The following is a 24,995-nucleotide window of genomic DNA, read 5'->3' as shown; positions in this document are numbered from 1 at the left end:
TGTGTTTCCTCAGACAGTGTTTCCCTGTTGAGCTGCAGTGGAGGTATAGTAATAAAAAGAGGGACTTTGGCACTAAAAAGACTAACGTTGAAAGATATCTACTTGATTTGACTCATTTGGACGACTGAAGCTTCATATTAGCCTCAGATAAACTTAAATACATTTTTACACAGAAGGACTGTGGATTGTGTTCCATCACTTCCATTGTAAGTGCATTATGAAGGGATCTTCTAATGGTCAGAATGAACAGGAGGAATCATTACAGCAAGAAAAACATGTTTCAATGTTCATTTGGGCTCCTAACTGTTGTTTCAAGATAGACTTTCAAAAAATTGTGAACCTGTCCTTTAAGGGTACTTTAAAACCATGATTTACTTCTTGCTTGTTCAAATGCTGATGTTACTGAACACGAGGCAGCGTGTGAACTTGCATCTTGACTAATGGATGCTGCTCACACCACTCTGCCATATGTGCCTCCAGACTGTTATGCTTGATGGTGGATTGACTTTATATTGGAAACAGTGCAGGTGCTTTGTCATTCTCACTTCTTCTAGAATATTGCTGCATGGCATCAAAATTACCCTCAAAGATATTTAGTTTATCTGATGGTGGATACTTACATTTTCTACAGTGTTCCTAATGAGGTCAGTGTTTGGTGTTGATAGTCAGAGATTAACAGAACGATGTATTAAGATACTTCACATTAACACACATTAAAATGTATTTTACTTCAGACTATATTACATTATGTAGGTAACAGGGAAGGGAGTAAACTGCTAGATACCCATCAGCCATATCTCTTTCATAAATCATCTTTTCCCAACCATTACCCCTCTGACAACAATATGATATGAATATATTAAAGAAAACAAAGCTATTTATCACAAAACTTTATTTAAAACGTGTACATACAACAATATATTACATAATATACTATTTAAAGTGTGTGCAAATTGTAAATCAAAACGTGTCACTGCATGGTGTGGGCAACCTGTGACAATATACTGTCTTCATATTAAAATTCATTACAAAAGCAGGAAAATAACACTCAACACTAGTGTTCTAAATTTCTAAAGTGTTGTCACAATGTGTGGCATCTCACAGGTTCACAATACATCCTTAGTCAAGTTTACGTACATTTCCCTATGCCATTCCAGTTCCAAAACTGATTATGGATGTGAATCCAATGCCCCTGAGCAATTTTGGCCATGTGCCCCAGAGCCAAAAGAGGAAATGGGGAGCTAATTTTCTGTGACTGGAACAGTGATTAACACGGTTTTGCCATGGTAACCATACTAAGCATGCCTGGCAAGCTGCCGAACAAAAACCCCACCAGAGGAAACTCTTTTAGCATGTAATAACAATCATTAACCATCCTAATGTTGCTGTGAGCTGCCCTGATCATGGCTGAATTAAGTACATCTGGACTGTTTGGAACGAGTCTTGGAGGTTGCTGGGAAGTCAACACATGGTGCTGACAAAGGCCACTGTGCATGATGAGGAGCCATTTCCATAGAAACCACACCAGCAGGGAAGATTAGGAAAATATTCTGAAATGTACAAAGACCTAGATATGCATTTACATCTAAGTGACTGCTGATAAACAGAATCCTTCAATCTCCTGTGGTCTTCTTAGAATCATGAGTTAATGACAGAAATGACCACACCAGGTTTGTGTCCAAGCCCCCTTTTCAGATTTCTGCTATATTCTACTTTATTTCGATTATGGCAAGAAAAGCAACACTGTGTGGCTTTTCCAAAATAAAAAAAATAAAAAAATCCCTGCAGGCGTGTTACCAAACAAGAGACAAAGGCATTCCTGTGTGACCAACTCAAAATAATCCCCAACGTATCCCAACTGGTACTGCTCCTGTCTGACAGGGGCCATGGCAACAACAATGCTGCCTTGTGATATGACTCAGGGATAAGGCAAATACCAGATCCAGAGTCAAGTGACAAAAATCATTTAGCTCTCTGAAATGCCAGAGCGGTGCAGACTAATTGTGAGCCAGTCAGACCAAATCACTCAGTTTCAGGAACAAACAGGCACAATCAGTTTTCATGGGCCAGCTGAGGACACCTGTGCCTTAGCCAGCGTGGAGGGAGAGAGGCAGATGGGGCAGAGTCTCATCTTTAGTTAATCCGTCTACATCGTTGGACCGTCTCTAAATATGATGACGAGGAAGGATTTAAGTCCAGTGTTGCTTTTATTTGACCCTTAGCAGTTTTTTTTCCTTTTTTCCTGTTACTCTCATCCATCCCATGATGAATAGTACAGAGAAGAGCATCCACCCAAAGCCAGCCGGCCAGCATGCATGAGGAGGTGGCGGAGGATGGTAGATGGTGAATTCAAGGCAATGCCTCACCGGTCAGCTGAATAACAAGACTTCCACTTGTTTCTGACTGGATGAGCAGCAAGCCAGCGTGTCTGCCTGCAGTGCTGGGCTTGAACTGGACGGGTAGCTTCAGATAGTGCTGTGATCTAATGGGTGGGGGAGAAGAACGAAACTTAATGAATAGACAATTATATCAATTTGTAATGCTAAAAGCATGAATAATTGACATGTGCAGCAGCACTCATACACATGCATTTTCACATCCCCCTTAGGGTTGCACTATATGAATCATGACATAATTAATAATATCACAGCACTAAACTCAAAAAGACAAATGTTACATTTTTATCCATGTGCACAAAAACATTACGACAAAATGTTTAGACATTAAATGGAGCAGCGTGGATACATTGTGTTGAGTGTGGATGTGGTGAAAATAACAGTATGTACATGAAGGGAGCAACAACATGCTGAGGTCACCCCATGGCTACCACCAATCCACACATAGCAGTGCTCACAACACACCTAGTGCTGGGTCAGGTTCAGGTTGTGGCAACACATGGCTTACCTTGGGAGGCAGCTGGATTCACAAGATCACGTGAGAATCCATCTTGTCAGGTTTCAAGTTATGCATTAGTGTCTGAACCACTCAGCGTCCTATGAAGATTCTCACGTGATCTTGTGAATCCAGCTGCCTTGCAAGGTAAGACGCTGATAGATCCAATCACCTGCCGAGTAGTTTTTGAAAGTGCCTGCCCTTCTGCCTGACGACGTCTCAGATGGTTCTGTGTAACAAACCACCTGGTGCCTCAGGTTAACACATGGCAACACTGGAGATAAAAATGTCATGACATACAATGTATGTCTGATGATGCTTTAGTGACAAAATGTCTGTATGTCTTCTTTTTTCCAAACCAGTCGTATTGTTTTTGTCTTATTTCAATACCAAACACATGTTGTGCCCATTCTGAACACAGTCCCACATCAGCAGAGCACAGCACAGCACAGCTGGTACCTGTGTCCAGGCAACCCCTCCCAAAGGCCTTAGTAAGGCAGAGCATCAGTACCCCACAGGTCTCCAGTGTGTACTGAAAATAGTATCATCCTGCAGGCCCCAACATCTCACAGGACCTCTCATAGTGGGCATTTGGAAAAGTGATGTTACACAGACTCAGAGTTACATCACAGTGCATGTTTTAAAATCAAAGTAGAATTATCTTTAACAGGCTACAAAAACTAACACTACACAAACACTAACAGAAATAGACATTATAAAGATAACCCCTGTTTGGTGTAACACTGCTACTGGATGGTAAGAAGTGTAAAATGTTGAGTTTCTGTTGAGGATAACGACCGTTTGACTCACCTCAGGGAATATTTGGAATGCTTGATATGGAAGGGCTCCCTAGGGTTTACAAATTTCAGCTGCAAGTCAATTAGAAAAGCCACACATCAAATCCATGCAAAGACAGTGACAGTTGTTAGAGGTTATTACATTTATCATTCAGTACAGGTCAGTTAAGTCATCATGCATCTGCTATGAGCAGTATAGTCACAATATACACAGTTTAAATCTAAGGTTTTGAAAACATAACTTTCTGCCATCTTATTATAAATGAAACCTCAAAGTCTCTATAGTTCCTTGTTTAACGCTGACAGCTTAACTTTTCTCTTCTTGCATATAAGTTTCTGCTGCAGTAAGCAAGAAACACACACAAAAAAAAATCCCCACTGTATGTCTTCATGAGAACAGGGCATGCCTCACCTCATGCGTGTCAGACGAGTTGTTGCGGATGTTGACCTTCAGAGTGCTGGACTCACCCATCCGTGTGGCTGGGAAGGTGTACAGATCCTGAGGAGAATACACACCCCTCCGCACAGCCTCCTCCTGGCTGAGAATTACAAATCATGCCAGTTTAAAGAACCATGACCATCATAAAAAAAACTACAATTTACAGACTAGACAATTTATCTTAAAACAGAACCTACTGTACATTTAACTTACAATAGTCAATTAAGTTTTGGATCTCTTAAAGACAGCCAGTTTAAAATAGCGACATTTATGCTTTGTGTGTGTAACTGAGAATCATGTTACACAAAAAAAGGAGCGCCGTTCCCCAAGATGACCTGCAGTGGTCACTTCATTGATATTATGATGTCTCCTACACTGGCTTCTAGGTTTTACCAAAGGGAGATGCTGGTCAGCGTTATGAACGTGTTTAATTTTAGCTAAGTAATTGTTACCTGGTTTTGCCTGCTGAGGCATCAGCTTTCTTCCTGGTCTTAACTGCGGCCTCTGTTTTTACCAGAGAGCAGTCTCCTTCCTGTGGTCCTTCCACTGGTCCAGACTTTATCCCCTATAGACACATACAGACAGAAATTAAGATCTTAGACTAGTTAGCTGCTATTATCCATCTCTTTACCACTTCAAGACTGTTGACTAGTGAAATGCACTGGAGAGAAGCAGCTGTCATCTTTTAATTACATCCAGAACAACACATTTGACTTCATGTTATTGGTGCTGAGACACATTTAAGTTAACATCATATCTAGACATTTTGACAAACAAATCACACATTAGCATCAGATTAGCATCTCTTGATAGAATGGGCACTGTGCTTTAATACTGCATCTAAGAAATACTGTATATGGCAACAACAACAAAAGCATTACCATCATAACCGCTTAACCTACTTATGTAGAGCCATCTATTCGACTTCCCACTTGCTGTGTGTGTATGCTCTTAAGTTAACTGGGTCTGTCATAACACTTCACATTAAAGCGGCACACACGCGAAGCCCGCAGGCCAATCTCAGCAGGGTGGCTCTCCTTACCATCCCACAACCCACTTTTCTCATTTGTTAATTCTGTCACTAACACTACAAAGCCATAGTCAAGGTGCTACCATACATGCAGATTTTTTTTAAGCTGATAAAAAAAAAGGTAATGACACACTCTAATGCTTTAAAGGAAGCTAATGTATTCAAAGTGTACTCCCCAGGGAACAATAGTCATGTACACATGGTTTGGGAGTGTTAACTTGACAATGAATATCATTGCTGAGCACATGCAAGTCCTAATAAAATGTTAAATAAATGTAGATCTGGACATTTTTCTGCTTTGTTGTCATTATGAAAACACAGCTTCAATCAAGTCCATTACTCTGTTGCAAAGAGGAAGCACAGCTAAGGAGAGCAAATAAGAACACAGTGGTAATATTAATGCTGTTTTAAGAGTGAAATAAAAACGTTCAATAGAAGTGATTTATGCAGTAGCTAAGGATTCAGTTGTGAGTACAAAATACAAAAAGTATAGATGGAAGTAAATTGAATGAAAAATAAAGAAAAAAAGAAAAGAAAAAGGTACAGACAGTAACTAAGGTTTGGCAAAATAAATTCTCTAACATTATTAAAGTAAAAAATGGTAAAAAAAAAAAAAAATATGGACATCTGGGCCACAAAACTAATAAATAAGTCCTCACAGTGCCACAGAGTTGAAAGCGAATTCTGGTTTTCTGCTGGGGCTCAGACACAGGGTGGCACTCCAAGTCCCAAAACTGGGCATAGTCCCCACGGTCCCTTGGCAGGAAGGTAATAGGCACCTGTGAGAGCAAGAGAAACATTAGAGGAAATCACAATCAGGATTTATTTAACCATATAAATGCTTGTTATACTCACACATGTTCTTACAGCGACTGGCTTCTGGGTGGAAAATCTCATTTTTTAACTGCCTCATCACTCAATATAGTCTTACTGCTGCGAGGTTAGTAGGTTAAATTAAGCATATGAAACAATCAAATATTTAAATGTATAAGAAAATCATGTTTTAAATTGTAATCATCCACTGAAAACTGTGACAGACTGAAAGGACATAGTATAAGTATAGAAAGGTTGAAAAGCAGCAGATGTTTCACAGTGGTTCACATTAAAGGCTGGGTACAACTGACTAGTCCCAGACAGAAACCTGTTTTGCATGAATTATTCAATATTTTGACAAGATGCTGTAAAGGTTCTTCAGGCTTGCAGTGTATCACAAACAAGACCGGATTTACTGTGTTTGCAAAGGTTGTTTGATGTTTCTTCCCAAAAGAACAGCACTTAGTGACTCAAGGTCTATACACCTTTGGACCTGTCAGTAGTAATTATAGCTGTGTTCCATTTTGATGTACCAGGTCCAGGGCCGTGTTTATTATGTCTCAAAAGCACGGCTTACTGGCACACCTGAATGAAACACAGCCGTCGCTGATGTTAACAGCTACACATGTGCTTATCCTGATGTGATCAAGTTAAAATGTTGTTAGAAAGGTTACTGTTGATCTCCACTGCAATCTAACTGAAAAAATAATGTCATCTAAAATGTGAGTAAATGATAAAAACTGCAAATTACCTAATATACTATAAGTACCTATTATGATATTTAGAGATTTTTATATAGATTAAATTTTAACATGTTAAGTATCCTTGACAATTAAAGCAGAATGGCAATGAAATTATTTGCCACATTTTGTGTTATTCTACTATTAATCTCTAAAAATGAATAAATATGAGCAATACAAGTAATTGTTATAGTAAAGATGAAGATTATTTTTACAACATAGGCTGGACCAACAACACTTCAATAGAGTAAAGTAACTAAAGGCGACTAGCTATTGGCTACTATTTTAAAAACTTTAGTTTTACAACCAAATATAGTTTGAACCAACTATGGCCCAAAAATTCTGAAACCACTTGTTACACCTCTTTTTTAAGGATACAGTATTATTTTAGAGTAAGTCTAGTAATGATAGAAAATATTGTTTTCTGCGAGCCAACTGGTAGGTAGGCAAATGGTTTTGACAGGTAGACCAGAACTTAAGCTATTGCATCCATGAAGCATTCTGTGAGACCTGCAGAAACTCTTGTCCTGTTCCTTGAAAATACCTTTCACTAAATAATACTGACAAGTGTACTTGTGTGCGAGTGACTACCTGCATCTTCTCGTGGGCTCCCAGAGTGCCTGAGACCCTGCAGCATCTGAAAGCGGTGTAGGTGGCCCGGTAAACATCTCCACTGTTGTCAACCCCCTGAGGAGAGAGAGAAGAGACCACAGCTTGACTTGAGTCACTGCTATCACACAATGGCCAAAACAAGACACAACTACAAGATTAAATTAAGAACGTCAACAGTGTTACCCAGCAAAACAAACTCATTACCAAAGTGAGCCACGCAACAAAAGAGAATAATTTTAGCTACACTTCAAGTGAACCATAATAAAAGAAGAAAATGAAATTCAAAAGAAATTGGGAACAACCTACAAAAGCAGCACAAGCATCTGTTCCCACAGGAGGGACGTTAACGAGAACAAACAGAAAAACAGTAAACAGAATGAAAGAATTGAGAGAAGAAAGAGATTAAAAAAAAAAAAAAAAGCACCTTGACATATGGAGGAGCAAATGATGACAGGTACCACCTCACTTCCACTTCGCCGTTCTCCACCTCCAGCTGGGCCTCTGAAGTGCAACACAGAGTTTGAGTCTCCCTCAGGAATATTCACACAGTGTGCTGCCTACAGACTACAACATAAACTCCCAGTCTGGAGGGTATTTCACACTACAGCTTCTTGCAGATCGTTGTTGTAAAGGTGCTCAGACTTGACCACAATGTATTCATGTTCAGCTCAGAATTAGGCCAGTCAACTTCCTACCTGATGTCTCCCCTGAAGGAGTGGTGGGGAAGATGATGGTCTTGTTGCTGATCTCCACCAGGGCTTGAGGTAGCAGCAGTGGGGCCTGCGAGGGGAGCGAGGGTTTAGTGGTTAACCTGGCTGCAGGCAGCACAGGGGTGGCAGCCTGAGGAGCCAAGGCTGACAGGGTGGTGTCTGCTGGGGCAGCTGACACATCCAGAGCCAGGTCCCGACGGATCTGGACCTTGATAAACTGAACACACATGTTTTGCTCATGTTAAATTCTCACAGCACAAGACAACATTCGTGAATGACTTGTCATTCTTGATGAGTGGATGTTCTGTACCTTCTGTTGACCATCACACTGGACATAAATCTGTCCACTCCATGGCAGCAGGGCAGATTTGGTTGCTAGTGAGGGGTTGGGACTGATCAAAATCTGCAGGTGGCACCTTAGTTGACGATAACAAAGAAATCAGACGCAGGTGGATAAATTTAAGCACCAAATTCAGACACAGTCAAAGAGATTATGTTTTCATGTTCTTCCTAATCGTTCATCTTGTGTAGCTATGATAATAGTTTTAATGACTGGGCTGCAGCAGTTACATACTGTGCATATACAGTACTAAGAATACAATTATTACATTTAGTTTATGTTTGACAGAGGTAAAGCAGTGAGAAGATTTGTCATTTTCATGGTTATATTGTCTACACAGTGTGGACATGAAGATAAAACAAGAAGGATAAAGAGCAAAGGTGCCTGTGTTAAAAACTTTGACCCTGCTTAGGCACTTAGCTTACTGTAGCTAACATATTTCACTGAAAAACCAAAAGGCCCCGAGAGTTTGAGTGTGCTCTTACTGTGGCTCGATGACACCATGCTGAGGGGTGATTGTGAGGCAGTGAGCGGGCCAGGACAAATCAAAGCTCAGCTCTCTGGATGTGTTGTTCCGGATCTGAACCTGACTGGTGGTGGCTGAACCATCTAAAAACAACACAACAATTAAAGTGTAAGCTGCTGGGTATTAGTAATGTTAGATACAATTGCAGAGTCAGTCTCTTACAGCTGGGAGCGGATTGCTTCACCAACCACACTCCTAAATGTTGAAGTAGAATTCAAAGCTTAGGTGATAAAATTTCACCTCATAAAACACTTTTGGAATCAATATTCCACTCACTGATAGTAGGAGCTGCGAGCACAAGTTGTTCTGGATGGATGGTCCAGGACTCGGACTGCCTGTGTAATGGTTCTGAAGCCTGCGGGGGGAAAAAGCCATTCTACATTCAAAGACTTTATTTTCCGTCAAATGCAGTGAACCTTTTCTTGATCACATCCAGTTGACACAATGATCTACAATCATAGCAAGGAACCATAAAAGGGCTTCTGGTACCTTTAACGTGGGCTCTGCCACTCTCATTGCTGGACCTTGGGGACCCTTCACTGGCAGCACGTCCAGAGACACGTTGCCATTTGCCAAAGCACTGGGAATTAACATAACACATGGTTATCAAAGAGATGCAAAATGCAAACAATGGACAGAATCTTATCTTACAAAACAATGTTGAGTATAAAAATGTGCAGACCCTTAGACATATTGCTTTCATAATATCATAAAGTCAGTATTTATAGTAACCAGGGCCTAGTATGTTACAGTATGTCAGTGATATTTGATATGTATGACATTACCTGTCTGTCTCTGAGGGCAGCAGCAGCTCGTTGTGGTTGCTCTCCTCACACTCTGTGCTCTTTGTACTTCCCAGCAACAACACAGCCACCTTACTCATGTTTCCATAGAAGATGTGGGCCTCATTTGGCCGCTGGGGCAGGTTGTACGCTGCAAGAAAGTAAAATCAGAGTCAAACCAAACAACAGAACCACCAAAGGTTTAGAGCATATCTTAAGACCTGTGTTCGAACAAGCAATATGTACATTTTAGAATTAGTTGTTTTTTTCAGTAACATTCTGTCAGCGAAAGATGTAGTTACCATAAACAATTTTTTCAAATAAAACCTTTTTCCTCCTTGATACCTTTATATGAATATAAATTCCTGCAAAGATCTACCTAAGTGGTCAGAACATTACATATAGTATATATATATAAAATCACTCATGATTTATTCATTCATCAATTAATGAGCAATAGAGTAGCAAAATAAAATATAAAAACATTGCAGCTGACTTTCAATATCATCCTTGGTGGATTTAAATTGGGACCAAATTGATTATTTTGATTTTTCATGATCGTGACTTCTTACTCTCTGCAACATTTTCTTCTCCCAGGAACTTCTCATTAAAGTCGATGTTTTTCAGCAGACTGTTGTCAGACAGAGCCTTCTGTGCAGCCTCTGGTTTGCTCTGAAGCAATCTGAAAGAACAAAACAAAAATGCACTGTAGTGGGAATAAAAACAGCTTTCTCACAAAACAGAACCCTCTGGAGTTGGATCTACAAACTATTAGCCCTTTTAATGACTTTAAAAACAATGTTTGTGTTTTTGAAACTATCGGCCAGAATACAAATGTGTGGGCAGCAGCACTAGAGCTGCACCATTCTGGTCAAAATGAGAATCTCAAATTTTTTCCCCACTCAGAGATCAAAATTTCCTTCTGTAGATCTTAGGGAAACCATTTTTTTAGTGAAAAAATATTTATTCCAAACTACAGTATATTGTCTTAATGCAGACAGAACAAGCAATATTATCATTTTTTACACAGACAGCTCATGAAACATTAAATTCAAGAATAATCAAATAAGTCTGTTATCTGCTCTTTAGAACATTTTTTCTTTCTTTCTGTAATGGTGCATTTTTCACACTTTCTTGACATGTAACATCAGTGTAAAGTTAGAGAAGATAACACCATATCAAGAATAGTTGCGGAAAAGCATTTAGTAGCATTTGTTTGGTCACCATCACAAAACAAAGGATTAAAACGTAACTTCACCTCCAGGTCTGAGCCTAAATTCACCCACTGCATTATTTTGAAATGCTAAAAAGTTGGCTGAGAGGAGGCAGGAGGGCGTTGATGTGTGAGGCAGGTAGGCAGGAGGTGCTCAGTGACATCCTTTGGCCAGAGAATTAATAATAATAATAATAATAATAATAATAATAACATTTAAACAAGCCAGAAGTCATTTTTAAACCTGTCTGTGTTTAACTTGGTGTATTTTCACATAAAGACAGTTTTAGCTTCAGCAGCACTGACCCGCTGGAGGAAATCTCTCCGTCTGTGACTGTTGGCTGCAGAGCTACAGTCCGCTGCTGCTCTGCAGCGGACAGGTTCAGTAACAGTAGAGCTCCAGTTACCCTGTGATTTAACATTTTAAAACAAAATTTTACCCGCTGATAACTGCAGGAACAGTCAGCCGGAGAGCTTTTCTGCTGTTTTTGAGGCTGCAAGCAGCATGTCCTCCTACGGACAGTCACAGATGGAGAGATTTCCTCCAGCAGTAATGTTAGCTGCTGGAGCTAAAACTGTCTCGATCAGCATATATTTGAAAATAAGAGTTGGGCTGAAGGAGGTGGGCGTTAACATTCTACCATTTATATAAGTTTCATGACGTAGAGAACTCTCAAATGGTCGACTATACGTCAACATTGGCCCCGCCTTTTCAGGGCTGATTTTGCACAGCAGATGACAGGTTGAGACATTTCAACTCATGAAATGCCGATTTTTATAAATTTGGTGTCAATGTTAATATTAACACCAGCACTGATGTGTTTCATCACAGTACAGTCATAATTTAGTTTACAGCTCAAAAACATGTTTAAGTGGGCAGTACCTCTTTAACTAATGCTTTACCAGAGCCATATCTTTAGCTCATTTAGGTAATAGGTTTTAGCCTCCAAGGTCTTTTTAATGCTCCGCTGGCTGTTTGAGTGGTCGGACGATGGGGACTTTCTGCTGAAGTTTTCCTGGCCTTTTCATGATGTTTCAGGGGGTCGTTTTTGCACATATTTTTACGCTATAAGCAGTGTTTTTATCACAGTGGATAAACCCACCATCACTGGGTTTCCACAACTGGGAACTGCTTGTGTAAATGAGGAAACTACAAAGAATGGGTGGTCTTATAAATGTCAACGTTTTCAGCTGTTCTATATTGGTCTTACTGTCTGCATTTGTAAATTCATTTTTCCAGATCTGCACCGATTCTCATGAGGACAACAACCTAATTTTACACAGTAGTAAAGTTCGTTAACATTGACAGTTACAGCACACAGAATGGTGCTTTCATGCTGAAGATTGATCAACTCAGTCCAGAGAGACTCATGATCAGGAAATGTTTCACTATTTCCCTGTTTTGAATCAAGGATAGTTTAGGTTGATTTTGTAACTATCTACTTCTTATTCCTGCCAACACTGCTACTTAAACAGCATAAAAAACAAATAAATGAAGTGTTGCAAGGTCTCACCTTCTGTACTGCTGCCTGGAGACCTCATCTCCACAAAACAGTAAGACAGTAGCTAGCAGAGCGCTGTCTGCCTGACACAGACTCTGCTCTCTCTGGGTGGATTTCATGAGCACAGTGATCACCTGAAAAACACACACATAATTAGTGACCGCATTCCAGCATACATAAGACAGGCAATGCAAGAAAATTACAAACTATAACTATAGTTCAGACAAAAGCACAGTCATCATTTACATTTATTTTTTTCCCTATGTGTTATTGCTAAACATCAGATCTTGAGTCTTGTATGCTCTCTCCTACCTCTTGTGTTCTTTCCTTCAGTACAAACTGTGACGGGGCGAGGCTGATGACAGAGGGCTCCATAACTCTTCGGGACTGCACATCTGAGAAGGCCATGGCTTTGATGAAAGCTGCTCTGGAGCCGGTGTTCCTCACACACAGGCACACCTTGCTAACACGCCCAACAGCGATGTCTGTCAGTGTTGCCACGTAGCCGTCCGCCTGTTTCCTCTGGTCCTCCAGGATGATGTTGCTGGTGCCACCGTAGCCTGAAAGTGGAATCTGAACAAAGACAGGAGGCCAATTTTACTTTTAGCCCAAGTCTTTATATAGAGAAATTGAAAGCATAGCAAAGAGACAGCAATGGAAGTGAAATAGGACAAAAAGAAGTAAAAGATGCAAAAGTGAGAAATCACTCGAGAGAAAAAAAAAAGGAGAGCAACAAATTCTCACAGTGAATTTGACCCCTGGCTGTGAAGGCCGGACTCCAGACTGTTTTATCTCCAGCTTGGCCAACATGCAGGCCACCCTGGTGGGAGCGAAGAGCAGGTGGATGGTCACGTCCTCTCTGGGACGAATGGACAGCTCCCCATGTCGGGTCAGACGCTCCTCAGGACTGAACATACTCTGGAGCTGAGACACACACAAGTTCTTTTGTAATTATTCAAAATACAATCTATAAATGATTTTACAACATTTCACAGTGCTCAGGGTGGCATGAGTGTGAACATTTCTGTTTAATTAGATGAGAAATTGCATATTAAGTATTCACTATAGACCTCCTCTCTATCTTGCTACATGTGCCTTTGTGATCAAATTGGTTGTACAGAAAAAACGGTTTTACAAGCATAATACACTGGAAATGAAAAAGAAAAGTTTGAAAAGTTTTGAAATACCAATCTACCTGAAAACAGTCCTGGTCTTGACCTCGAATAAGCAAACGCAGCTGCTGTGTGGCGTTGGTCGAGTTGTTCCTTAGAACCAGCTTCTGTTGGCTGAAAAACAATGGCAGCTGTTAGTTATGTGATAACAGTTAGTGTGAAGGAGTTCTGTGTCAAGCGTATTATCTTTGACAAACTGTGCTTCAATGGTGTTTGAGATTGAGTCATTATCCAAAAGTCTTGATTTGTGGAGAACGGCCAACTCAAACTTAGATCTGTATTTTCATGTGACTCAGTATTTTCACGTCAGGAATATAATTTTATTGAAATGTTATTTTTGTTTCCAGTGAGATATTACTGATATTATATAGTGACTTTGCTTTTGCAAACTGCTCTAGAAACACTGTTAGTTATTTTTAAAATATAAATCAATTCTAATCCTGCTCTCAATAAGGATTGCTTCAGGACATAGCGTTTACTTCATTCTTGCAAATTAATGTCTGACTGTACTGTGAAAAACTACAACCTGTGTTGCCTTTTTATTAATATTGTAATGATAATGGTCCAAAATGATGTGAAAATACATAGTTTTTAGTCAAATAACATCAAATTTTCTTGGGGGAGAATCTCCAAACCCCCAGACTGCGTTGAGGCATTTCATTTTTGACATGTATTACAATGACACTTATCTGGACCTCGAGAGTCCTTCTGGTGTCAAAAGCTCTTGTAAATTATCATACACATGACCCTGTGGACATGGATAAACCTATCTGGAACAAATCTAAGCTGGTTTTAAGTTATTCCACTGCCGATGTGCGCAAATACGGGTCCTGACATTGTGGGCTCCGTGTGCACAGAACAGCACCGCTGCTGAAAAAAATCCTAGGGGAAACACTGTAATACTGCTGTCTGTCCTTTCAATGAGTATAAATAAATTGTGCATTATGTTGAAATAGCTTCTGAGGAATAACACTCCCTGTAGACATTGTCTGTCCCTTCTCATAAATAACATTATACAAGCTTTAATAGAATAAGAGGGACCATTGGGCCTTGAGTTTTTTATTGATTACTTTCAAATGAATAATTGATACCTTGAAAGTGTTTTTCTGCTTCCACATAAGAGTGAAAGTAATGAAAAACTGCAAAGTTGCTTACACAGCTCGTCCCAGAGTGACTCCTCCCCAGGCTACAAACTGTTTGTTAGACAGGATTGGTGGAACATCGTTGGCCAGACCAGGACCAAAGACGGCAGCAGAGGGAAAGGCAGCTTTTCCAGAGTCCTCTGAGACAACTTCTCCTTTCAGGGTTACCTCATACTGAGGGCCTGATGGCAGCACCAGGATGGTGAGAAGACTGCAACACAACAAGCATAACCAAGTTAATCTCAAAGAATGAGTTTAGATGTCCACTAAACATGTGAGCAGATTTCTCTAATACCTACTCCCCATTATAGAATGGATGAACTTGTAGTTTCTCATTTACAGGACGTTAAAGAATTCTGATTGTTGCACAAAACCAACAGAAGCCCAGCTGGGTTAGTTAGGCACATGTAATCACATCAAATGTTTTTATACCTTTCTCTGTATTTCCTGTTACCCTGTGCTTTGAAGGACACCACAATGCCTTGCTCCTCTCCCACTCTGAGGGTCAGTTCATCAGGTGTCACTAAGAAACAGTCCTCAGCATCACTGCTCTATAATCAGAGGAGGAAAAGAAGGAACAGATGTGACAAGGGGAAGGGGCAAAAGAGCAAAGCAAAAATATGTTGAATGTTGGCAAGACAGCAACAAGAAAGAAATTAAGAAAAAAAGGAGTACAGTGAGTCAAGAAAAGGTGGGACAAGGACAGAAAAGAGGAGCAATGGGGAAGGAGCAAAAAGAAACAAAGGAAGAAAGAGAATAAGAAAAGAGAAAAGGGATACAGTGAAGTGAGAAGGCAGACAGGGAAAAGGTAAAAAAAAAAAAAAAAAAAAAAGAAATGTAGAAAACAAGAAAAACAGAGGCAAAATATCAATGAATCCCCACTGTATGTGCGACAGTCTGAGCTCAAAATGTCACAGAGGCTTACCCAAACCCCAGATCTAATAAGAAAAGTAAAGGTCAGAATTACCTTGAGTTTCAGCTGCACGTCAATGTTTCCTGCATTCTTTAATGGCAGCGTCTGTTGACTAGATTTACCCAGTGGAGCATACAGGCTGACAGTCTAGACAAAAGAAGCACACAAAGTAGTTCACTGCCAACTTTACAAAGTCCAAGGAAGTAGTAAAAAAAAATGGAACATGATGATAAGAAAAAGCTGGTTAAAATCAAATGTGTTAATGATTAATCAAATTTAAAAAGTCTTCTTTGAATTTCTACATAGATGCACTCTATATGCATTAAAACATTTTAGATGCTTGAGCGTGGAGGTTCATTCAGGTGGTCACAACAGGTGGTCGTATAAGGGAGGATTTAACACCAGACCTGACACTGCTAACCCACTGAGGATCACCAAGCGCATCCCAGTAGGATTCCCTTATGCTGGCAGGCTGTTAGAACATCTAGCAAGAGTCTTCCGATCACAAGGAGTCAACAACTGCCACAAATCATTTAAGTACTTAAGATCTCTGCTGGTACACCCTAAAGACAGGACCTCCCCATGAGGGAAAATTGGAGTTCCTCCCATATATGACCACCTGTTATCACATGCTGTAAGTCTTCTGCTTAGGTCACATGACAAAACCTTCATGAATAGCTGAGTGAGTGAACCTTGAGTTAAGAATATTTAATCACAGATTTTAAATAGTGTTTGGAACGTCAGATATTGTTGAATTAGAAAAGGATTGTTTTGGAAAAGTCAAAATGTTGGGATTCACAACTCCCCAAAACACCCATGTTTCACATTAGGCACTTTCAGACCCGAGGAACTTTTTCATAGTTCTAAGAACTATTACAGGAATTTCCCCTTTTTTATTGTGTCTGCACTGCAGGAACTGGGAACGATCGTAGTTTTTAGGACTATTTTAGCTCCTATTTCAGGGTAGGTACTCTCTAAGCACAAGAGGAACCTTGAGTGACATAAGTGTACAGTAACTGGTCAAACACCGGCACCTGCCAATGCAGCACTGACAACCACCATTCTGAAAAACCCATGTAAACAACAGCTCTTAACATTAGCTTTTTGCTTTAATCATTGGAACGGAACACGTCTCCTTTCCAACTCCGTTTTTAACATGAAACCCACGACACACAACACACAGCTCCAATCACACAGTCCTTCATCTTGTTGGTGTTGAAGTTGTATCTCATCCGTCACTTCAGCATTCCTATCGGTGGTGTGAATGCAAACATAAAAAAAGCCCTTGAAGGTATATAATTCTCGGGGGAGCTCCCAAGTGGATAGTTCCTCTCAGGAAGTCCCCAGAATTGTTAAGTCCGAAAGTGCCTACAGTACACCTGACCAGGTGTTGGTTGGTTAGCCATTTCTACATTTGACTCATTACTTTGCAATTACAACATGCCCCTTTTATGGATTAGAGCATCTAACCTTCAAGTAGCTAGCTCTGTGTAGTATGTTTGACTGGCCAAAATGGACTAGTTGATTTGAAGCATGGAGATGCCAAGAACTTGACTAAACATATTAAATAGTGCAAACATTCACCATCTTCCATCAGTGTAATGATTAAGTCAACTTTAATAATAGGCTAACAAGAATATTATAGGTCTAGCCAACCTCTGAATGATTACATCCATGATTTTTCAGTATCATTATTCTAGGTTTTACAGGTAAAGTAGTGGTGAAGTACAAAGCTCCACTGCATCAGTCTGAAAACAGCCATATGGCAGCTTGACTACCTGCAGGTCTTTTGGAGCATGGACCCTTGCAGTTCCAGACCTGGCTCTGACAGGAATACTCCTAATCACATGACTCGCACCAGGAGAGTCCACTTCAATGTCCACCCGAGCGCAGTATTCATCAGCTGGACCAAGCTCTCCTGACAAGCACAAACACAAGGAGTTAGCAGGGTTAGCAGAACACAATTGGGTTTGATTTTCATCTGTAAAAATCTGACGCTTTTTAAATTATTAGATTAAGTGACATATTAAAAAGTTAACACATCCCATTGCCATTAACATGAATGATGTAATCAGTGAAAATACATAAAGTTCAGTTTAAATACAGTATATTCAATCAAGGTTGATTACCTGAAGAGGCTGTGTACTTCTGAGGGGCCTTGAAGTGAACCCAGACCATGAAGCTCTCAGGATTCTGGACAAAAAAAGAACATTTTCTATGAATAATCAAGACGGTTCAGCTGCTCAATAGGATTGAAATGGATCTGTGACACTGCTTCACCCATAATACCTTAATATCCTACCTCTATTTAAGATTTTAATAAAAAAAAAACAAAAAAAACATATTGATTCATTTTAGTGAATACCAGTATTGCCTCGGCTTTACAGAAAATAGGAGACAAAAACATACAGCATGAAATAATCAAGTTAAGTGAGTGAGATGCTGAATAAGGTTGTAAAATTTTGGCAACTCTAACCTCTCCATAGCTGGCATGCATCACGTGATTCATCACCGAGGGAGAGGACACTGGGGTCAGGTGGCCAGCCTGCTGTGTTGCCTCAGATGTCATGGTAACAGGGTGCTTGGAGAAAGTGAAGCATCGCCATGCTGTGGCATTCTGGAGGAATGAAATGTAGAATGTGAACCAATATGAGATGAACCAAGTTCAATTTTACCCCCATTAAAGAACATTTCATCTAGTTAGAGAAGCCTTTATCTGTTTGTGTCATGCAAACATCTCATCGCTGCCACTGGATGTCACTGTATCCCTGAGTTGGATCTGTGTGTGTGTGTGTGTGTGTGTGCGTGCGTTTGTTTACTTACTGCACTGATGACCAGTCGGATGGGTACTGTGGCATGAGTCCTGTTGAGAAGTTTGAGAGGAAGGGATTTGGCACTGCCTACCGACAGATCTCCAAAATCCAAACAGCCAGATTTGCTTACTTCTACCTGAGAATCAAAATGAGTGAGATGTCTCAGGCACTATGAAACATATTTAATTTTTATTCACAGGTCTTTCTTTACGTATTGCCTGAAGTTATTTTTGATTATTATAAATTGTCATTTCAAATTATTTTTGTTTTATGAAGCCCTCACCTCTAGTGCAGGATTCTCTGCTATAGCAACCAACACCACCCTTTTGGCAAAGATAGTGGCCCTGGCAGCCACCTCTGTCTCAGCAGATGCAGGCCAGGAACAAACACTGAGGACACATTGGTAGACACCAGCCTGCGGAGGGATGAACAACACCTTCTGGTCCTCTGTACTCTTAGGACCAATGATCGTCTTGTTCTTCACTATCAGCCACTGGTATGGCAAGCTATCAACCTGTAGGGATTAGCATGGAAAATGGAAGCAAACATGAAAAAAATGGATTAGTTGGCTGGTTGAGCCAGATATGGACTGAATCTATGTTTATAGTAACTCATGTTGTTGAATTTGTTGTATGACATTTTTATGGGCAACAATGAGCCGTCTGTGGTAACGTTTTAGAGGTTTTTGGACACTGTTTTGAAGATCTTCACCTGCACCTCTGTGCTTTCTACTCACCTTCTCTCCGTCAATGGCCAAGCTTGTGACTGTGATTGAAACTTGCTGCCATCTTTCAGAGGGGTTGAAGAGGCTGAGGGACGTCTGTGAAGCGATGCCTACACAGCAGGCATGAGGGAACCGCAGCTCCTCTGGCACCACCACTTGACCTGAGGATGACATGAGTGAAATGAGATAAACTGATACAGGGAAATGCTGCTCCTCTATGCAGAAGAAGAGATATTGTAGGTAAAGACTATGATTCAAAGACTTCAACATTATACCTGATTGCAGCAATTAAGAAGCTGTTGCAATTTTCTGCCATGCACAACATTATTATGTAACTTGTTTAACAGCCCACATATATAATTGGTTAAGGCATGAAAAAATATAAACTGTATATTGAAAATACCATGACCATTGCTACCTCTCAGTTCCTCGAGACCACCGGTCATCAATGGCTCTGCACTGTATTGAGTGTAGGATTTCCCCATCATTCCCATGTCCTGCTGGTTCTGACTGGGTCTAGGAAGGTGATGGGACCCTGCAGCACTGGGAATCCCCAGTGGCCCTGATGTGGGTTGGATGTGTCTTACTGTTAGATCACTGTTGGGTATGCCTGAAGAAAGAAATGGTGAACAGGAAGCAGAATCAATGAAACAAGAATATTTTCTGGGTTTAACCATCACGTTGCCAAATGGTAGTATAGCATCATTACATTTATTTGACAGTATTCTCCAAGTTGCTTTACTGTTTTAGCTCAGCAACTTTATTTATGAATGTGTAAATAAAACATGCCTGAAGCGGACACACTGTAGAGACCATTTCCTGTTGCTCCCACATGATATGCACCAGGGTGTAATTGGGCTTCAGGTCCCAAGTACTGCTGAGCCAGCTGGGAATTGAAGAGAGAGCGTCCGATAAGGAGGGACTGCATATCTCCTTGGTGGGGAAGGTCAATCAAGCCAGAACACTGAGGCTTAAAGCTGGGGATGGGCACATAGTGAAGTCCCTCTGATGTGTAGGACGGAGGCATGCCAAGTCCACCAGCATACACAGATGATGAGACAGAGCTAGCAGCTCCCCACTGCTGGGAGCTCTGAGGAGCTGTGGTGGTGCTACTTTGAGGGATATTCAGATTGCTGCAATAGCCTGAGTCCACTTTAGTTAGCTGCCTTACATTGGACTCAGAGGGGTGCTTGAGGTTCCTGCAACCTGCTGAAAGATCAGCTGTTCTATTCCCAGGACAGTGGTAGTTACATTCACTCTGGCTGCGGGTACAGCTCAGAGAGGAACCACTGCGGGAGGGCTCCGGGCTTTTACACTGCTGTGGAGGTAGTGGGTCCAGACTTTTAGAATGCTGTGGTTGCACTTGGTCGAGGCTTTTGGGCAAGTCGAGAATATCCAGGTTAGATTGTGCATCTGGTTCCATAGGTGGGGTCGGACTGAATCTAATGATGGTGGTGCTCAGTGCCATGGTACAATTATTCTGTAGAGGAGAAAATAACTAAAGGCGATAAATACCAAATTCAAACCAATAGTTTCTCCAATGACACAACAGAAAAATAACAAAAACAGAACTTTTGTTGGCAACACTTTATTTGAAGTCCCTCTTTTTAGCATTTTTTTTGGGCTAATTTTTTAAATTACATACTATTATTAAGTCTTCAACAATACATTGCTGCCACAGTGCAGCATAGAGTTAGAGAGGACACTTACATTACAACAATAATGTCGAAGTTAGTATATTTGTATATTAGTATATTTAGTATATCTGACTTTTTGTGGTACCTTTTTCCTCTCAGGTGTAGGTACAATAGTGCCATCATTCATTGAGATGTATGTGAGCCTGCTGAGACCAGGGCTTGAGCAGATAGATTGAGGAGAGAGGTCAAGATTTGGACGTTTGTCTGCCAGACCCCCACTGGACGACGAAGGTGACACCGTACTGGAAAGACAAGACAACACAGGAACAAAGTCATGAATCCAGAAGGGCTCAAAACACAAATGTCTGAATTCTGCATCAGCTAAACAATGGAAACATAAATTCCACAAGACAACAGAATTGTTATTTCAATTAATATGACAGTCCATTTCTTGTCTAGTCTAGTAGTTTCAGTCTATTTTGTCTCGTCTTAAAATTAGTTTGGGCTGAAATTAATTTTAAGCCACAATTAATTACTATTAAATAATCATAATAGAAAATACTTTTTGATTTATAGAGAGCATATGTGATACAATACCCATCAGCACTAGGAAGGGAGGTCTGACATGGAGAGGAGTGTGTAATAGGAGAGGTGGACGGTCTGAAGTTACACTGTGTCTGTGTGTCCTCCACAGAGGGCTCAGGAAAACTCTTGGGCAGTTCTGAGAAACAAAATTAATGTTATCATTCAGGTTCATAAAGTCATGTCACTATTCTCACAGGGGCTTTCCTTACTGATTATGTACAGTAAGGTGTATTTTCTGGCTTTTACTCACCAGATGCATAGTCTACTGGAGGTGGACTGTTTTGGCAAGAGAAGCCGACGTGTTTCTCCACAGATCTATGCGACAGAGGAGCAGCCGCGAGACCCCTGGGAGGGGGTTTCTTCTCTGGAGAGTTACTTTGTTTGTCATACTGCTGTTGGCCTGCGCTCCTCACCCTCTGTGTCGGTGGAGAGGAACCCTTAAGACAAGGCAGGCCTGACTGCCCTTTCCTCCACTCTGGGGAGGTTCTTGGCATGCCAGGTAAAGCAGCGGGGCTTTTATCACTCTTTTGTGATGTTTCTAAGGAAAACCTAATGTTGGATGCTTGTGGGTTCAGTTCTCCCGACTTGACTCCATTTTCTGTAGGGGTCTTGCCTGAGGGAACACAAGTCTTGGTAGCAGAAGATGCAGCATTATCACATGCTGCCATTTTGTCTGCAGGAGGCTTGAGTGTGGAAGATTGCCCTGAGCCCACAGACCTTCTGGCAGAGCTGAATGATGTACGAGGACGAGGAATAAAGCTTCTTTTTGAATCACTATTATTATCAGGTGATAATGCATTTGAAAGGGACGCTGCAGATGAGCTAGAGTTTAATGTAGTGTCTCCTCTTGTGACTTTCTCCTCCATTTTCATACTTGTGGATTTCTGTTGAGTCTCACTTTCCACCTGCTGAGCTGAGCTCCCCTGTTCCTCCAGATATCCCGCCTGAGGGTTCCTTTGAGAGCTACCGAGATTATCAGCCCAGCCGGTCAGGTCAAAGGTAGTGTGTGCCACAGATGCATCACTCCTGCCAGACACATCAGCCTTTTTCAGGTATTTCTCTATGTTGAAGGCGCTCAGCTCTCCAACACAGGTGCTTCTCTGCAGTGTGTCCAACATGGCGCTCTGGTCTGCCTCAGGCAGGATCTAGGCAGAGGGGAGATCAGTGGTTTTTAAATTGTAAAGATGAACTTTTGAACAGAGTTCAGAGGTCATGCATCAAATAAACAAGCTATTATTTTAGTGATGCTTTGAGCCCCCTTAATACAACTACAGATCATTATTTAAATATTTTAGATAGTCACCACAAAGGTTTTTTCTTAAGTCCTACAGTTGAAGGACTGTAGGGCCAAAACATTTTAAAAGACATCACATTGAGCTCTGGGGAACTGTGATGGGTATGTTTTGCTGTTTTCTGTCACTTTATAGACCAAACAACTAACCGATTAATCAAGAAAATAATTGCTAATGAAAATTGTTATTATTATTGTTTTGTCTCCATGTTTTCTAGAGCCTAAAATGACATATTCAAATTGCTCTCTCTGTTCAAACAAAAGTCAAAGAAATTCTGAAAAGCAGAAAGTAAAATCACTTTTATTAAGCTGGTACCGGCAAATGTTTGTTCTTTTGCTTGAAAAGTGACCAAAAGAATTAATCAGTTATTGACTAATTAACAAATTGTTTCAGCTCCATAAAAAAAAATAAAAAATAAAAAAATAAATTGTGATAGATATTTTTATGAAAGCTGGAAAAAGGATCAATCCATGGCATAGCATGGAATATTGGGTTTTGAGCACTAGCCCTGGATCGTAACTACGTAGTAAACCATTTATATGAAAACTCCGGAAATCAAAACGTGAACTGAGAGTCACAATTTTGCAGTGTTACAATGACCAACTGACGATACACACATTATATATAAAGGTTGTTTGAAAAACCTTCAAAGCCTTACATGTTCAGCTGAGCGTGGTTCCTCTGAGCAGCTGACAGCAGGTCCAGCAGGCCGATTCCTCGCCCTACTTCTCTTGGACAGCTCCATGATCATGGCAGCCAGCTGTGACGGGTCAGTGCTGATGGATGCATCTGCAATGGCTGAGGCAATTGTGCTGATACTAAGCATAAGATGGCTGCTGTTATTGTTGGGGGACACACAGCTCTGGTTACCCAAGCTTGACTCAGAGCCAGAGCCCTCACTGTGGTCAGGCGGAGCAACACGGACAGTGTGGTCCTAAAAAAGGAGTAGTGATTATATGTCTGTCATACAGCCAAGCTTCTGATTCATAGAGCTATTCAAATATTAAATAAACAATCCCTGTACCTCTTGTTCACATGGTTCAGGATCTGTATCACCTTTAGGTGACATCCTTTCACCTGGTGCCTCAAAGGTTTTGTCCAGGTCCTCTGCAAGAAGATATTAAGTCAATAATTATACAAGAATTACACAGAAAATCATCTTAAGATAAACAAAACGAAAGAGAGATTCTCTGTCTGCCTCAACAATACTGTGAACACACCTGGGCTTAGTGTTTTATCGGCTTCACTGAGTTCCATGGTGTCATTGGGAGGAGAGATGTCTCTGGGTGTGAATTCTGAGGGGTGAATCAGCGGGAATGGTTCCCTCTTCCCTGGAGAGGTAATGATGTAGCCAAAGGATGGCTGGAGGAACAAAGACCATGCTTTTAATAAACTTTACAGTTCCCTCTCAGAAGGACTTTAAAAGCTAAGGAAAAGGGCATAAATAAATGAAACCTCAGCTTTAGTCCATAACATTATAAAACTCCCACCTCTGGCTTTACGTGTGAATGAACTCTTTAATAGACCCAATATGGACTCTCCAGAAGAGAGAGAGAGAGAAAGTACATTTTAAATTTCAGTACCAACCCAAGAAAGCAGTTTCACTGACCCGTTTAACCCCATCCACATCATCACTTCTGCCCAGACAGCCCAGGGCTTCGGAGCGTTGTTCAAAAAACTGCCCTAAAGAGAGTCGCAGGTAGCTTTGGTCCCCCTGCTTAAACTCTGAGGAGACCTGGGAGGCCCTCATTAGGATGTGGCTGTTGGCAGGGACCTTCCAAGATGAGTCACTCTGAAAGGTGCTGTTGCTGCTAGCCGGTTCAATCTGCTCCTCCTGCATGAACAACAAGAGGCTGTGCTTTACATTGAAACTCAAAGCTGAGAGTTGTAGGTGTGTGTTAGTGAGGTCTTTTATAATTTGGCAGTATCACAAAAAATTAAATTGTTAATTCATTCTTTCATTCATGCATGTTCACTGGATTATGACAAACAATATAGTCTAAGCAGATTTTGGTTATTTTTTAATTTATGTGTGGTAACAGATGTTGGGTACAACTTCCAATGTGACTCAGCCAATCAGAACTGAAAGCTTCTATGTTTCAAAACATGAAGGCAAGTGCTTTGGGGCAACAGACGCCTATGCTGTATACCTGCATGAATTGGTGCTCCTTTTCAAATTCCTCTTGATCCTTCACTATCTTTTCCAAAGCATCACCTGCAAAAGGAGGAAAAAGTATTTATTCATTAAGAGCATTTTGAAAAAACAAAACACTAGAGTATAATTTCATAGTATTACAAGAGAGTTGTGTGTTCAGTACGTA

At 40.7% G+C, this 24,995-nt stretch overlaps 1 protein-coding gene across 2 annotated transcripts in view; it reads right to left on the bottom strand.

Annotated features, from left to right (window-relative positions):
- Positions 1-875: 875 nt before the first annotated feature.
- The window catches only part of cep192 (centrosomal protein 192), a 32,912-nt gene continuing 8,792 nt past the window's right edge, over positions 876-24,995 (bottom strand). The window contains exons 16-52 of one of the 2 annotated variants that reach the window (XM_067602434.1): positions 24,825-24,889; positions 24,284-24,508; positions 23,895-24,036; positions 23,699-23,781; positions 23,333-23,608; positions 21,633-22,527; positions 21,395-21,518; positions 20,943-21,099; positions 19,950-20,640; positions 19,579-19,770; positions 19,173-19,321; positions 18,720-18,950; positions 18,447-18,572; positions 18,100-18,240; positions 17,753-17,816; positions 17,402-17,541; positions 15,678-15,770; positions 15,143-15,261; positions 14,724-14,921; positions 13,592-13,682; positions 13,141-13,320; positions 12,709-12,969; positions 12,409-12,530; positions 10,254-10,363; positions 9,685-9,832; positions 9,389-9,479; positions 9,176-9,254; positions 8,859-8,982; positions 8,344-8,449; positions 8,019-8,250; positions 7,748-7,824; positions 7,303-7,398; positions 5,818-5,937; positions 4,581-4,693; positions 4,102-4,228; positions 3,703-3,761; positions 876-2,482 (exon numbers count right to left, since the gene is read on the bottom strand). In XM_067602434.1, the coding sequence (XP_067458535.1) occupies positions 2,350-2,482; positions 3,703-3,761; positions 4,102-4,228; positions 4,581-4,693; positions 5,818-5,937; positions 7,303-7,398; positions 7,748-7,824; positions 8,019-8,250; positions 8,344-8,449; positions 8,859-8,982; positions 9,176-9,254; positions 9,389-9,479; positions 9,685-9,832; positions 10,254-10,363; positions 12,409-12,530; positions 12,709-12,969; positions 13,141-13,320; positions 13,592-13,682; positions 14,724-14,921; positions 15,143-15,261; positions 15,678-15,770; positions 17,402-17,541; positions 17,753-17,816; positions 18,100-18,240; positions 18,447-18,572; positions 18,720-18,950; positions 19,173-19,321; positions 19,579-19,770; positions 19,950-20,640; positions 20,943-21,099; positions 21,395-21,518; positions 21,633-22,527; positions 23,333-23,608; positions 23,699-23,781; positions 23,895-24,036; positions 24,284-24,508; positions 24,825-24,889 (6,380 nt within the window). In that variant the 3' untranslated portion in view covers positions 876-2,349. The remainder of the gene's footprint in view (positions 2,483-3,702; positions 3,762-4,101; positions 4,229-4,580; positions 4,694-5,817; positions 5,938-7,302; positions 7,399-7,747; positions 7,825-8,018; positions 8,251-8,343; positions 8,450-8,858; positions 8,983-9,175; positions 9,255-9,388; positions 9,480-9,684; positions 9,833-10,253; positions 10,364-12,408; positions 12,531-12,708; positions 12,970-13,140; positions 13,321-13,591; positions 13,683-14,723; positions 14,922-15,142; positions 15,262-15,677; positions 15,771-17,401; positions 17,542-17,752; positions 17,817-18,099; positions 18,241-18,446; positions 18,573-18,719; positions 18,951-19,172; positions 19,322-19,578; positions 19,771-19,949; positions 20,641-20,942; positions 21,100-21,394; positions 21,519-21,632; positions 22,528-23,332; positions 23,609-23,698; positions 23,782-23,894; positions 24,037-24,283; positions 24,509-24,824; positions 24,890-24,995) is intronic. The other variant, XM_067602435.1, reaches the window with a different exon arrangement.

Source organism: Thunnus thynnus, chromosome 10 (genome assembly GCF_963924715.1).
Source record: "Thunnus thynnus chromosome 10, fThuThy2.1, whole genome shotgun sequence".
In the NCBI taxonomy this organism is placed as follows: domain Eukaryota; kingdom Metazoa; phylum Chordata; class Actinopteri; order Scombriformes; family Scombridae; genus Thunnus; species Thunnus thynnus.
The sequence above is the reverse complement of the archived record's forward strand: the minus strand, read 5'-3'. Positions and strand labels throughout refer to the sequence as shown.